Source organism: Neoarius graeffei, chromosome 2 (genome assembly GCF_027579695.1).
Source record: "Neoarius graeffei isolate fNeoGra1 chromosome 2, fNeoGra1.pri, whole genome shotgun sequence".
Taxonomy (NCBI): domain Eukaryota; kingdom Metazoa; phylum Chordata; class Actinopteri; order Siluriformes; family Ariidae; genus Neoarius; species Neoarius graeffei.
The window spans coordinates 31,790,298-31,804,497 of NC_083570.1; the positions used below are offsets into that span (position 1 = coordinate 31,790,298).

General features: G+C 41.1%; 1 protein-coding gene across 7 annotated transcripts in view; it reads left to right on the forward strand.

The window, feature by feature from the left end:
- Window positions 1-14,200, forward strand: part of disp1 (dispatched homolog 1 (Drosophila)) — a 168,507-nt gene that overhangs the window by 103,393 nt on the left and 50,914 nt on the right. For 5 of the 7 annotated variants that reach the window (XM_060914088.1, XM_060914090.1, XM_060914089.1 and 2 more), the window contains one exon: window positions 7,124-7,221. In XM_060914088.1, coding sequence (XP_060770071.1) covers window positions 7,124-7,221 — 98 coding nt within the window. Of the gene's footprint in view, window positions 1-4,453; window positions 4,703-7,123; window positions 7,222-14,200 lie in introns of those variants that run through there. The other 2 variants (XM_060914091.1, XM_060914094.1) reach the window with 2 other exon arrangements.

The window sequence follows — 14,200 nt, forward strand, 5'->3', positions numbered from 1 at the left end:
GTAATGGAATACGTATACAATAAAGTGCGCCATCTGTCTGCTTTATTTTCATGGAGTCATAGAGAAGAGTGAAATTATTTAGGCGTCAGTATTACTTTAAAACCTTTTCAGTATTGTAAAGTACCACAAAAGAATACTGTATCAATACCATAATATTTCTAAATAAACTGCCATGTTATTAAGTGACTGGGTTTGTCTGTATTCCTTTGGTAGTGATGGAAAATGATGTTTAAAAGTTCTGGCTTCGGACGCTATGCGCACTCTTCTGGTTTCAAGAGATTCCCCAATCGATGTCACAACAAGGCGGCACAGTTCCCATCTACTCGATCGTGCCACTTTGATCCCCCCCCCCCCCCCCCCACACACACACACACACACTTATCAAAGGCTTATTATTCGCAATTGCATTGTGGGTGAAAATTATCATAACTATTTTTATTTTCATGGAGTCATAGGGAAGAGTGAATTTATTTAGGTGTCTCTATTACTTTAACATTATTCAAGATCTTTTAACTTGCAGTCATATTTTTTTGCAGTGTAAAATTATGTTTGGAGAGATCCTTAAAGCAGTTCATGGGCTTTTTGTTCTGTCTATCAGTCAGCAAAAGGCCTGAATGTTTACGGTTAGTGGCATGATTAGATTGGGTCAGAACAAACTTGGGACTGAAGTCTGTGTCTGCTAGTCAAGCTCATTGAGTTGTCATTTTGTATAGCTCGCATTCAGGGCATGGATGGCATGCACAAGGGTAATGGTAACCCTATTAACATAGACAGTTCCAGTGGTTGGGAGGAAAACAAAGGGGCGTGGATGCGCCTATTCCTTAACTTGGAGCGAGCGGCTAGGCAGGGATGTGGTTGGTAACACGAGGTCAAAAGAGGGACAAAAAATACTATTAAAAGTTGTTGTAGGGTGGCACGGTGGTGTAGTGGTGAGCACTGTCGCCTCACAGCAAGAAGGTTCTGGGTTCGAGCCCAGTGGCTGACGGGGGGGGGGCTTTCTGTATGGAGTTTGCATGTTCTCCCTGTGTCTGCATGGGTTTCCTCTGGGTGCTCCAGTTTCCCCCATGGTCCAAAGACATACAGGTTAAGCTAATTGGTGGGTCTAAAAAAAAAAAAAAAAATTGACCGTAGGTGTGTGTATGGTTGTTTGTCTATGTGTCAGCCCTGTGATGACCTGGCAACTTTTCCAGGGTGTACCCTGCCTCTTGCCCATAGTCAGCTGGGATAGGCTCCATCTTGCCTGCAACCCTACACAGGATAAGTGGTTACAGATAATGGATGGATGGAAGTTGTTGTAGATTAGATGTAGTCACATATTTAAAACGCAAATCACACCCATGTTTAGACACAGCTTGCACCATGTTTTTGTTAGTGCAGTGGAGCCCCATACTTCAGAGATTGCATTGACTTGATTTTTGATGGCTTGACCATAGGACGTCCATACAATGAACTTGTACCACCACAGGGAACCCGATCATAAGTGCAAGGCAACGTATCTCAAACACTAGACTACCGGACAACAAAATTTATAACTTATTTACATAAGATAGATGGGTTTTTAATCCAACATTTATTTTTTTATTTGCTTTTTAAAAAATGTGGAATCATTTTATGGAAAATATTCATGACAACTTCATATAAAGTTTGTTAAAACAGTTTTATTAGTCTGTTAGCTTGGACAGCTGACAGTTTCTGTCATGTAAGGGCGATAGACAGACAATCACAAGAAGAGTTTTACTGAAAACACACTAGCAAACAGATCTAAAATGTAGATAAAATCAGAGTTGACAAACAGGCAGTGATTGAGTGAGGCACAGACAGGATATTAGAGGTAATACAATACTCACAGTACAAAAACACAAATGGGGTCAAAACCAGAAAAGCAATACAAAATACAAGGGCACCAGATGCAGGGTACAGAGCATCTGACTTTGCAAAGTCTGTGTGTTACTGAAAGTTCTTATACGTGTGCCCTCTGCTTGCACTCTGATTAGGAACAGGTCAACTTTATATTAGGAACTTTTTTATTTTTATTATATTATTTGATTAGGAACTATCACCTTTATACAGAACACCAAAAGGGATATGGGTTTTAAAAAAGGGGGGGGGTTGTTTTGGAAATCTCATGCTCATGAGAAACCGAGAGAAGCATGAACTCCATAGATAAGATGAACTGTTTGAGAGGAGAATGATCGTACAGAGGGGATATATGCGAGAATGCAAAATGTACCAGAAGGTATCCTAAATGAACAAATGGATGACGTACACACCAGATACTTTCTCATGCACCTGAGAAATTTTCAAAAAAAATTTACCCATGTCTCTTTAGGGGCTCCATAACTTTATTACAAACTTGACAATCTGACACGCCATTGCATTAATGGAGTTCCGACATCTACAATATCTATAACACAAACTAATCACTGAACTGAAACAAACTGTTATTTCTATTAAGGAGCAAACGTCTCATTTAATTCACGAATTAATAGTCTGAAAGTAACCAGTATAAAGTTTTTCAGAACTCCACTTTCACAGTCTTATGAGCTGTTCTTGATTTAAGACCTACTTCTGGTTCGTTTTAAACACTGTCCGGGGGAAAACGTCCCTTTATGGTTTTCCTGGTAAACTCAACCCTCTGTTTACTAATGCAGGTCTTGAACTCTGGCTTCAATTAACTGGAAGTTGAGCTTTACCTTTGTTTTTAACCCAGTTTGTTCCAGTAATGTTAGTCGTAACGGATAAGAAATATATGGATTAATATTTACCAATTCAGATTTACAGTATCTGTAGTGATTTTTTTTAATGATGTGGCCTTTTACCTTTTAACTACTTATTGATAAAAATAGAAAAAGGTTGGCTCAAATTTTCTGTAGAACAGAAAACACCAAAATAGAGAAAGTAATCTAAAAAATATATTGTTAATTATAATGTTCTTCTTGACTTTATTGTGCAAGATATTTAACATTGGTAAGTCATTTATGCTTAGTTTTAGTTTTTAGCACTTGGTTTCAGAATATGTCTGTGAAGGGTCTCAGTCATCCAGGTCATCGTAAACCGTAGGCGCTACAAAAGGCAATTGGACTTGCTTGAATTTCTTGAAGATGTTTCACCTCTCATCCGAAAGGCTTCTTCAGTTCTGTCTGACTAGTGGGGCGTTCCAGGTATTTATCCTCTAGTGGACCAAAAGCAAACCTAAGGGCAGTCGTTGAGGTCACATGAGTCGTTGACACTGTCATCCTGCAGGTGTTAGGGTCACTGGAGGCAGGGTGTGAACGGTGTTAGCAGCCTAGAGGGTCATTAGGGTGATCTGTAGGTTGTTGGCTCTCTCTGCCATCATGTGAGTCATTGAAGTCAGCTGAGTCTTGATGTGGATGTGTATTCACTTTTCTGGGAAGTGTGCCAAGGACTGCATTGTAGGTGGCTGATAAGTGGTGCCTCAGGCCCTGTCCACACGGCAACGGATTCAGGTGAATCTGATAAAATTGTTTATCATTTCAGCCTGGCGTCCACACGGCACCGGCGTTTTGGGTGCCCCAAAACGAAATCTTTTGAGAATGGGTTCCAGAGTGGAAAGATCTGGTAACGGCGCCATTGCGAAGTCGTCTGGATGAGTAGAACGGATTTGTTTACGATGATGTCACAACCACATGTGCTTCATGCCGGGTAGAAGTGTAATGAACTCGATGCGAGTTGTCAACAAATCCTATAACTTGGTTCATGAAACGCGCTTACAAAATATTTTCACTGTGAATATTTATTGTGTAATGGTGCAAAGTGAGAGAGAGAGAGAGAGAGAGAGAGAATAGCCCTTAGGGCAGAGTCAATCCCGCCAGCGAAAATGGGGAAAAAAAGGAGCGATCTCACCTCTTCAGATGTTGGTTTAAGTCCTACAATACATTCCTCAAAAAGGGCGTAGAAGAACAAAATCCATCAACGTGTAGCATTCAATTTATTCCGGACCATTAAAGATGCCGCCTTCCGCGTAGAATCATGTGTCATCCTCGCCGCCATATTGGATGGGGCAAAGCGGAGAATAAAGATGCCTCATTCATGTGCTGCGTTTAACTGTACCAACAGGTTTGCCGTCCAAACGAGATCACATGGGATTACCTTTCACAGGTGAGACTGGAAAAATACTTTTCATTGTATTTGGTCATTATAACGTAATTTTACGAACAGATTTTTCTGACTGTGGCTAATATGAAGTCTCGCGCATAATAGTTTATGCACACGCGTCCTTACTTCTATTGTTCTGGTGTCTTCAATGGGACCGTCTTACAGCGCCCCTAGAGGTGTGGCATGTGTATTGCCTCGTTTTCAGCAAGCGTTGCGTTGCCATATGTACCTGATATTTTACTGATCCGTTGCCCATGTGGATGTTTTATATATATATATATATATATATATATATATATATATATATATATATTTTTTTTTTTTTTAAATCTCGTTGCCGTTGTTGTGTGGATGTAGCCTTAGACCACCTCCTCTGTTCAGTGATTGTCATTCCAGGTTGATGAAGATGGCTTCTTTTACTCCTCTTTCAAACCACCAGTCTTCTCTGGCTAGAATGCGTACGTTGCAGTCCTGAAATGAGTGTTCTTTGTTACTGAGATGAAGATAGACTGCAGAATCCTGGCCTGAGGGACTGGCTCTCCTGTCTTGAGCCACGAAGCAGTTGTTTTGTTTCCCCAATGTACAGGTCTGTGCATTCCTCACTGCACTGAATTGCATACACTGCATTGTCCTGTTTATGTCTGGGTATCCTGTCTTTAGGGTGGACCAATTTCTGCCTCTGAGTGTTACTGGGTCTGAAGTGTACAGGGATGTTGTGTTTGTAGAAGATCCTCCTGAGTTTCTCAGATAGTCCAGAAATGTCTGAGAAGTACTGCTTGAAATACGAGTAATCACAGTAACAGACAGTAAAGTACAACATAGGAAAATATATTGTATTTTGTAACTGCATAACATCAGTACATTGTATTGTTTTGAGACCAAGGTCCAAGCCTTTCTACGTTCAAATGGCATGTTAGGAAATCAGTCCAGGTGAGCCAGATCACATTTAGAATTTCACTCATTTAACTAAGACTTAATTGCACACAACTGTACCAACAAAAAACACAGACACTTGCATAGTATGGTATGACCCAGAGGAAAATAAGGGAAATATTACTGCTTACAACAGTCTTGTCTTTGTCTCACAGAAATAAATAAGATCTTACTGAATTCTGATCTGTTTGAACTTAAATTGGACTTAATTGGGCTTTGACAATATATTATTTCTTAGGAGTTTAAATTAAGAAGTAACGTTATGAGACATTGGCCAGAGCTTACTGAATTCTGACTTGTTTCTTCTAAAACCCCTTCAGGAGAAAAAAAGAGACAGAGATTAAGCTCACTGTAAAAGCTGATTTGTTTCTGAAAGGTAAAGATAAAACTGTTGTAAGAAGCAGTGTTTTCCTGTGGGGAATTATATGACAACATATCAGTACAGCGTTTTATCAAGGCAAAGTAAGTCTATTGAAATTGCATCAGACACTTCAAAAATCAGCCGACATTTCAAAAATCAGCCAACATTTGCCATCTAATGAGAGAAATTACTTTTTTTTTTTTGGATTTAGCAAGAGCAGTAAAGTCAGGTGTATACGTGCTCATGGCAATACGCATACAGTGGTGCAGATTCTGGGCAGTGAAGGATGTGCGATTATTAGTTTTAATGGCATTCATGTGTAAGAATGATGATTTGCATGTGTAAGTACTGCCAAACATTGTGAGGATAAAAAGAGCAAGACCCCTTGAATGAGGGAATTTCTTGTGACTGACTTCATGAGTCCAAAACTTTTCGGAACTTGCCAGCTGTAATTACTGTTGCAGGTCATCTGATGACTGAATGTCAGTGAGTTTGATTTGTAAAGACGCATCATTTAATGATATTACCAGCTACTTTGCTTTCACTGCAAACTCTCCAACATTCACACAGAAAGGGTCCTTCACAAATCACATCATTTCAATGGGAATACTGAAATGATCAAATCTAATGGCGAAATTGGTTCTCAATGCATCTTTGAATCCTGTCATCACCTATGTAATTTGTAGACCTGGTGTGCACAGTGTGGGAAAGTGGAGTAGTTTACCAGGGCATAGATCTGCAGAAACTTCTCCGTCCATTCACTGTTGAATTGCTTGTTTTCGGTGTCAACTTTTCACTTTTTTAAAGTAGAAAGAGACATTTTGTCTAACTAACATGCTAGCAAGAACAGGTCCATAGAAGAGCAGAGACATGCAAGTGGAGAGTCTGGATACGTTTTTAGCTCCCCGGTTGTAGGGCAATGAGCTGTTGCAATCATGCGGCATTTGTCGTCTGTCCGTCCATAGGGCCACGTTTCACAAAAATTGCTGCTACTCCTCCCTGAGTTTTCAGTGGATTTTGATTCTGATTGTTTTGTTTGGAAGCTCTAATCAGTCTACACAAAAGTTACTCCCTGGTTTTGTGACTTTCCCTTTAACAAGTTGTTAATTAGGCCAATTAACAAACTTTGAGGAAAATCACTGCTACTCCCTCAGTTTTCAATGGATTTTGATTCTGATTGTTTTGTTTGGAAGATCTAATTGTTCTAATTATTCTCATGAAGAACAACTGAGCTAATTATAAATGAGTCTGGTTTCTCATGGTACAGCCATGTGAGCTACTGTGTCGCTGATATTCTAGTTTCATTAGCTGTACTGTGGCCATTATCTCTTATTTCATTATCATTAGCTATATTAACAGCAACATTTTAAAATATTTTGGAATATTAAAAGCTTTTGCAATGTTTACTGTAATTGACTCTGAGTAATTTACTATAAGTTACTCTGGAACTTCAATTAAAATACATGGGGGTGTGGTTAGTAACAAGTATGGTGAAATTTTAATCATAAATTAACAGGACCTAGTTAAACACAACAGAGCAAACATGGATCATTTTAATTATTAAACCAAAATTATATCCAGTTTATCTGTGTATCCCATATTAATTATTAACATTTTCCATTAACAATAACTAGCTTTTTTCCATTATATTGATGCATAAGTATGTGTAAATGCTTTGCCTTTTGTGATTTTGATTTTATTTTATGGCTCTAGTCATCAAGAAGACAGGTGGTCAGATGATCACTCTGAAAGAGATAAGAGAGAAGCAGAATGGGACTTCAGTAAAGACAGTTTCTTCTGTGATGTTCCAGGTAAAGATTTTAAAGACTATGTAATTTGGCACCAAATGAAATGCAATATTATTTTGACTTTCCTAAATGCCAGAGCTAGTATAAAACACCTGGATGGCATCTATTTGTGTGCATGCATACCAAGACTTGTTGATATATGATACAGTATTTGCAATAAATAATGCCACCCTACACCCACTTTTTTTCTTCTCACTTGTGTGCATCAGACTACATTTATATGATAAGGAGCCACCAGCATAGCATCTTGTGTACACAGTTACAAGTGACCTATCCTTCAAAGCTGGAATAACGTCCTGTGATTCCTTTCTGTCTCAGTTAGTGCACTTGCATATTATGAACATTTTTCCTGGAACACTTCTTTTTCTACATTTCTCTCTATGAGCTTTTACAAGCTATCTGCAAAACTACTGTTATTCAGTCAGAGCTACAGGTAAACCTGTCCTCAAAATCTGCTGCGAGCTTCGTATTTTGCTTTGTGTTCGTTTTACATTAGTTTCAAATTTAGCTTTATTTGTGTTTGCTTCATATTAGCATCAGTTAGCTGAGAGTTAGCTTAGTGGCACTTGCCTTGCAAGCAACTGAGGAAGGTATCCCTTGGCAAGGCTGGGTCCTCCGGGGTATCATGCTGGGGTAGTAAGCCAGAAAAGGGTGCTTGATTGGGACCCAATCATAAAGTCCATACTTCTAGTCAAGTCATACAAAGTCCTCAATCAGGTCTATAAATATTTTGGACAGAAACACAATTTTCATAACTTTGCCTCTTTACACCACCACAATGTATTTGGAATGAAGCTATCAAGAAGGGATTGAAAGTCTACAGTTCAGCTTTGTGTTTGTGTTGAACAAAAATATTGTATCAACTCCTTAGGAATTACAGCCATTTTTACATAGTTCCTGCATTTTCACAGGCTCAAAAGGAATCGGACAACCTAGCATAATTACAGATATAAGCATCATTTTTAATACTTGTATGCAAATCCCTTGCAATCAGTTTACATCTGATGTTACATCTGCAGCTGGTGTTGGTTGTCCAGGTGAGGTCTTCCACGATGTGAATGTCAAGGAACTTGATGACTTCACTGTGGAGCAATTTATGCACAGGAAGGAGTGATCAGGACAGGACTTCCCGAGGTCAGCATTCAGAGAGACATTCAGTACGTTTACATGCACGTCCAAATCGAGCTACTGTCGGTAATCGAGCAAAGGGTCCCAGCAGGGGTGCCAGAGAAATCCAATCCTACATGCACAAGTGAAATCGGGCTATTGTGCAAGGTGCATTGTACACCCAAGCCACACGTGGCGCTACACGCCCCATCGTGTTGGTACGCTTCCGGTTGTCGTCATGAAGAGCTATAGTGTTGCCAGATACTGCTGACGTATTCCAGCCCAAAACATGTTCAAATCCGCTAAAATGCACTTAAAATCCCCCAATCTGGCAACACTGGCAGTTCCGTGTTCAAGCTGTTAGGCTTGCTCTAACAGACTGTATGGCTACAAACTGTCTGGCGCAGACCACTGTTTTGTAAGACAACTTATTTTGCACAATAATATTTTTTCTAAAGTCCATTACACACAAAAAGTTCAATTGTTTTGTTTTTATTGACATTCTTCAGATGTTGGACATATTTGTGTGTGTATATACACACACACACAAATACAATGACTTGTTTATGTACACAATTCACAGCTATGCAACAGCTGTACAGATGTATTTGGTGATACAGTAAGTGAGCTAAATTTTAACAGTGCAAACAATGCCACAAAAAGAAAAGATTCATGCCGTTGTCATGATTCGTTGTCATGCCGACCGAGGCTGTTGTGTTTCCCTTGTGGTCTCGTCACTCGTCACTTCCGGAAGGGGCAGTGCTGAAGTAAGTAGCTCGAATACGTAGCTCAATAGGGTATACATGCACTAAGTAGCTCGGCAGAAATCGCATAATCTAGGTCGTGTAGCTCGATTCCGAGAAATCGAGTTCGGTTCAATTTCAGCCGAATTAAGGTGTATACATGGCATTTTGAACTTCGATTTCAGTCGAGCAACGACAGAAATTCGATTCTCTCTATGTGCATGTAAACGCACTGAGTGTTGTTCTTGCACCAGACTATGAACTGGTCCACCTTCTCTCTGGAGGGTCAGAAATGTGAACAGCAGTAGGTCGAACACACAGACCTGGGAGGCACCAGTGCTCATGGTAATGGTATAGGGAGGTCTTGCTGCCGATCTGAACTGACTAACGTCTCCCTATGATGAAATCCAGGATCCAGTTACAGTTAGAGGGTCCAGTGTGGTGAGGAGTCTGTTCCTGATGTGACTAAAGCACTTCATTCATGCGGGTTGACTCTGGAGAACATCTTCATGTGTGCTGAGGACAAGCAGAGTTTGCACTTTGCCAACATGATGCCACCGGACAAGTTCATTCTCACCATCCTTAGTGATACCTTATCTCCTGGTTTTCAGCAGTTTGTGAACCTCAGCTGTAAACTATGGCTACTGGTTGGCAAGAGTGGTGATGGTGTTTGTGACTGTGATATCATCAATGCACTTGATTATAGCTAGTCAGTGTAGCTGCATATTCATGTGCAATGGTGAGATGACTTTAGGTAGCTGCTTTTCTAAAGATATGACACTTAAATCAATCCTAGAGTGCAGAAGTAGCTACCTTTTGGCCAAAGTGATGGCCCACTGATGTGTTTTGTGTCTAGTTTAGCTTGTTGAGGAGTGTTGTGTAAGTGTTAGCAGGACTGAAACATGGTCTGAGATGCTGAGGTGGGGGCAGTGTAACTGGTGCTGGTAGGCCTGTCAATGTGACAACCGTGAATAACATGGACCTTTTGTTTGATTATGGGTTTGTTTTTGTTGTCTGTATTATTAATTGGTTTTGTTTTTGACTAAGTATATTTTTCTTTTGGGTTGCTTTTTGCTTAACTTTTGTATTGGTTGAATCGTGTATGTCACGTGAGTTGAACATGAACTTATGACCTGGAAGCGCTAAGGCCAGGTAAAGGATTTCAATGAGTTGGCGTGCATAGCGGTGGCTACTTGCCACGCTTTATGGACACTTTATGAACTTCTGCCGCTGGTACAAGGCGTACACGGTAATTTATCTTACTTTTATATTGTATTTTTCTTTACTTATGTTTCTGTATGTTTTGGTTAAATATTAATGTGTGGTATGTGTTGTCTGTTTTGTTGGTTGCCAGTTTTCATGGTGCTCATGACGAGCAAGGAAAATAAAGAGACCAGTCATAACATCAGTTTGAAGCGTGGACCCAGGTTTATTAGTACCAGCAGTAGCTACAGTGAAAACGTCGCCTTCTGACCGAGGATTGCTGTACTCCGTAGTGGGCCGTCCTTTGGTTTCTGCTACCCTTGTTCTCGGTGGTGGGCCGGATTGATAACTCCGGTAGCCATCACGCCAGACCGTCGTGTGCAGTTGGCTCAACTCGCGTCAACTGGGCGCTTAATCGTGTGGGAGCCTTTTCGGTGGATTACGGGACAATCTTCGTTGTTTCAGTGGATCATCGGGCTGGACTATGGGACAATTCATCATCGTGTCTTCATCTTAGCGGACAGAAAGGACTTACCTGCTTTGTATCCTGCTTCATCGGACTCTTTCATCTGCCGTGTCACAGGTCGTATATCATATTAAAAAAAAATGCTACCTTGGTTAATGTGATGACGGTTCTTTAAAGTGACATAGGAAATGCAATAGACACTTTCTTTTAATATTTTCCAGCCAATGGCTTGTCTGTAGTTGAAGAGCCAGTTGATGATGTGCTAAAAGCACATGAGTGTAGTATTTGTGGACAAACCAAAGAAGTGATTGAAGCTGAAGGTGAAAGTGTAAAGAATGCAGTTAGACGTTTTTCATGTACCTCGTGCATAGGAAAGTCTGAGACCGAAAGGAAAGAGCCTAGTGCTGCCATTCCACAGACAAGTGAAATTAGAAAGTCCTCCCGTGACAGGCGCTTAACTCCAAAAATGCAAGAATTGAAAGAGCAGGAACTCTCTCAGAAAGAAAAAACGTTTAAGTTGGCATATGAGAAATGGAAAGTCAAGGTCAGAGATGTAAGATCTGCGTTGAAGACATACTGCAATGGGTCAACCTTATTCGAGATGATGGATGAAATGGAGAGGCAAGAGACTGAAATGAGAAAGTTATACGATGACATGCGGCGTAACATTGCACCAAGTCAAGAAATTAGGAGGAGAATTGATGCTTGCAGCGCAGTAACTGCAGACCTGTTGAGACTGATGAATGTACGAGCAACTGAAGAGGACATTGACTTTGATGTAGAGGCAGAGAGGGCAAGGTTGCGTTCGCTGCTCGACAATGAATATGCACGGTCAATATATGGATCTACCGCTTCTAGAGTCACAAAACATGGCCAGCTCTCCGTCCATCCTTCTGAAGCCGGGAGTATTGCTGCTCAAAGAGCAGAGGCGGCCGCACAGTTGGCAGCAAAGGAAGCTGAAGTAGAGATGGAGGATGATATAGAGGCCAAACGTCAGCAATTAAGAAAGCTTGAGCGTCACAGAGATCTTGAAGTAATGAGAGCAAGACTCAGAGTATACAAAGAGGAGGATTTAAGAGAAAAAAGTGAGCAACCTAGCCCAGCATGTGATATGAGCAATCCCAATCCAGTTCCCCCTAGTGCCGCACACCTGACAGGACAAGCTGCAAAGAATGAAACATATCTAGTGCAAGCTCTGCAGGAATCAATGGCCTTAACTCGACTTCCCGTTCCAGAACCCTCTGTATTCTCTGGGGATCCACTGCAGTTTATAGAGTGGAGTACCAGCTTCAAAGCTCTTATAGAAGGACGATGCTTCAATGCAGCAGACAAATTGTTCTATTTACAAAAGTACATTGGTGGCGAAGCAAAGTCAGTTTTGGAAGGTAGCTTCTATAGGAAAGATGAACAGGCCTATGAACAAGCATGGAAGAAGCTGCATGAGCGATATGGTCATTCCTTTGTGGTGCACCGTGCATTTAGGGAAAAACTCAACAGATGGGCAAAGATTGGCGCAAAAGAGTATATTAAGTTAAGAGAGTTTAGTGACTTTTTACAATCTTGTTGCGATGCTATGCCACACGTCAAGGGCCTTCAGGTTCTGAATGACTGTGAAGAGAACCAGAAAATGCTGACCAAACTCCCTGATTGGGTGACAAGTAGGTGGAATCGCTACGTCACAGAAGAATTGGACAAAAGCAAAGACTATCCAGGCTTTAGTGAGTTTTCTGCATTTATTGCAAAGGAGGCACGCATAGCGTGTAATCCAGTGTCATCATTGCATGCAATTAAAAATACAGCGGAGAGGACAGCTAGAGAAATAAAACAGTCACAAGCAAATACCTTTGCAACAGATGTGAGCTCCTCAGAAGCAGGTTGTTCCTCGTCCAAGTCCAAGGATGGTGACGCTGAAGATTTTAATTCACTCTTGACAACAGTGGCGCCTATCTTTGGATCACTTAAATGTGCATTTTGTGGAGAAAGTCATGCCACACAAAAATGTCAGAAATTGATGGGAAGCTCAGAAGAAGAGAAAAGAAAATTTGTGCTTGACAATAAGCTGTGTTTTGCATGCCTCAAAAGGGGGCATATCTCCAGAGATTGCAGGAATAGAGTCACATGTGTGCTATGTAAGAAACGCCACCCTACACCATTGCACAAAGATCGTCCTGTAGCAAACGAGTCTTCACAAGCTGTTCTGCCTGTTGAAGAGAACACAGTCTCACTTTCATGTTCTGTTAGTGGAGAAGCAAGCAGCAGTACATCAATGATTGTGCTAGTCTGGCTCTCATCAACCAATACAGAGACAGAGATTCTTGTTTATGCCCTATTGGATACTCAGAGCAGTCATACATCGTTGATCGAGAAGTATGTGAAAAGCTGCAAATTGAAAAGGAACCAGTAAGATTAAAGCTCTCTACAATGATGGGAGTAGGTTCGGTTGTGGAAAGCCAAAGGGTCAGTGGACTCAAAGTCCGAGGGCTTTCATCAGATTATCCCATCCTCTTACCTCCCACCTATACGAGGGATTTTATCCCTCTAGACCGAGCACACATTCCCACTCCTGAGACAGCTAAGAGGTGGAAACATCTTGCACCCATAGCAGACAAAATTCACGGTTTGATGGAATGTGAGGTTGGACTTTTGATACGGTATGACTGCTCTAGGGCTCTGGCACCACGGCAAGTTGTTACAGGCGGTGATTATGAGCCTTATGCGATCAAGACAGACTTGGGATGGAGCATTGTGGGAAGTGTGAAGCAGAATACTAATCCTGAGAGTGTGACGGGGTTTTGCCATCGCGTATTGGTCAAGGAAATGCCTTTAGTGACCCCAGCTTCTGTCATAAGAGCCCTGGAACTTGACTTTGCTGATACTCGCATGGGAGAGAGGAGCGTATCACAGGAGGATGTTCAGTTTCTTCAGGTCTTAAAGGAAGGTGTCAGTCAAAATGAATGTGGTCACATTGAGATGCCCCTACCTTTTAAAGCACGTCCTCATCTTCCAGACAATAAGAAGCTTGCATTAATTCGTTTGAAACATCTTAAAAGGAAGTTGGAACGAGATTCTAAATTCAAGCGTGACTATGTGAGATTTATGGAAGGAGTGTTTGGAGATGGTGATGCAGAAAAGGTAAAAAACCAAGCAAAGGCTGGAAACGTGTGGTATATTCCCCATCAAGGCATCTATCACCCTAAGAAGCCAGATAAGATAAGGGTAGTTTTTGACTGTTCTGCTAAGTATGAAGGCACCGCCTTGAATGATCATTTGTTGTCTGGGCCTGATCTCACTAATGGGCTTACTGGAGTGCTCTGTCGTTTCCGTAATTACCCAATTGCCATCATGTGTGACGTAGAAAAAATGTTCCATAGATTTCATGTCCGTACAGAAGACCGGGACTATCTGCGTTTCCTTTGGTGGGAGAATGGTGACATAAATGCAGAACCCACAGAATATCGCATGA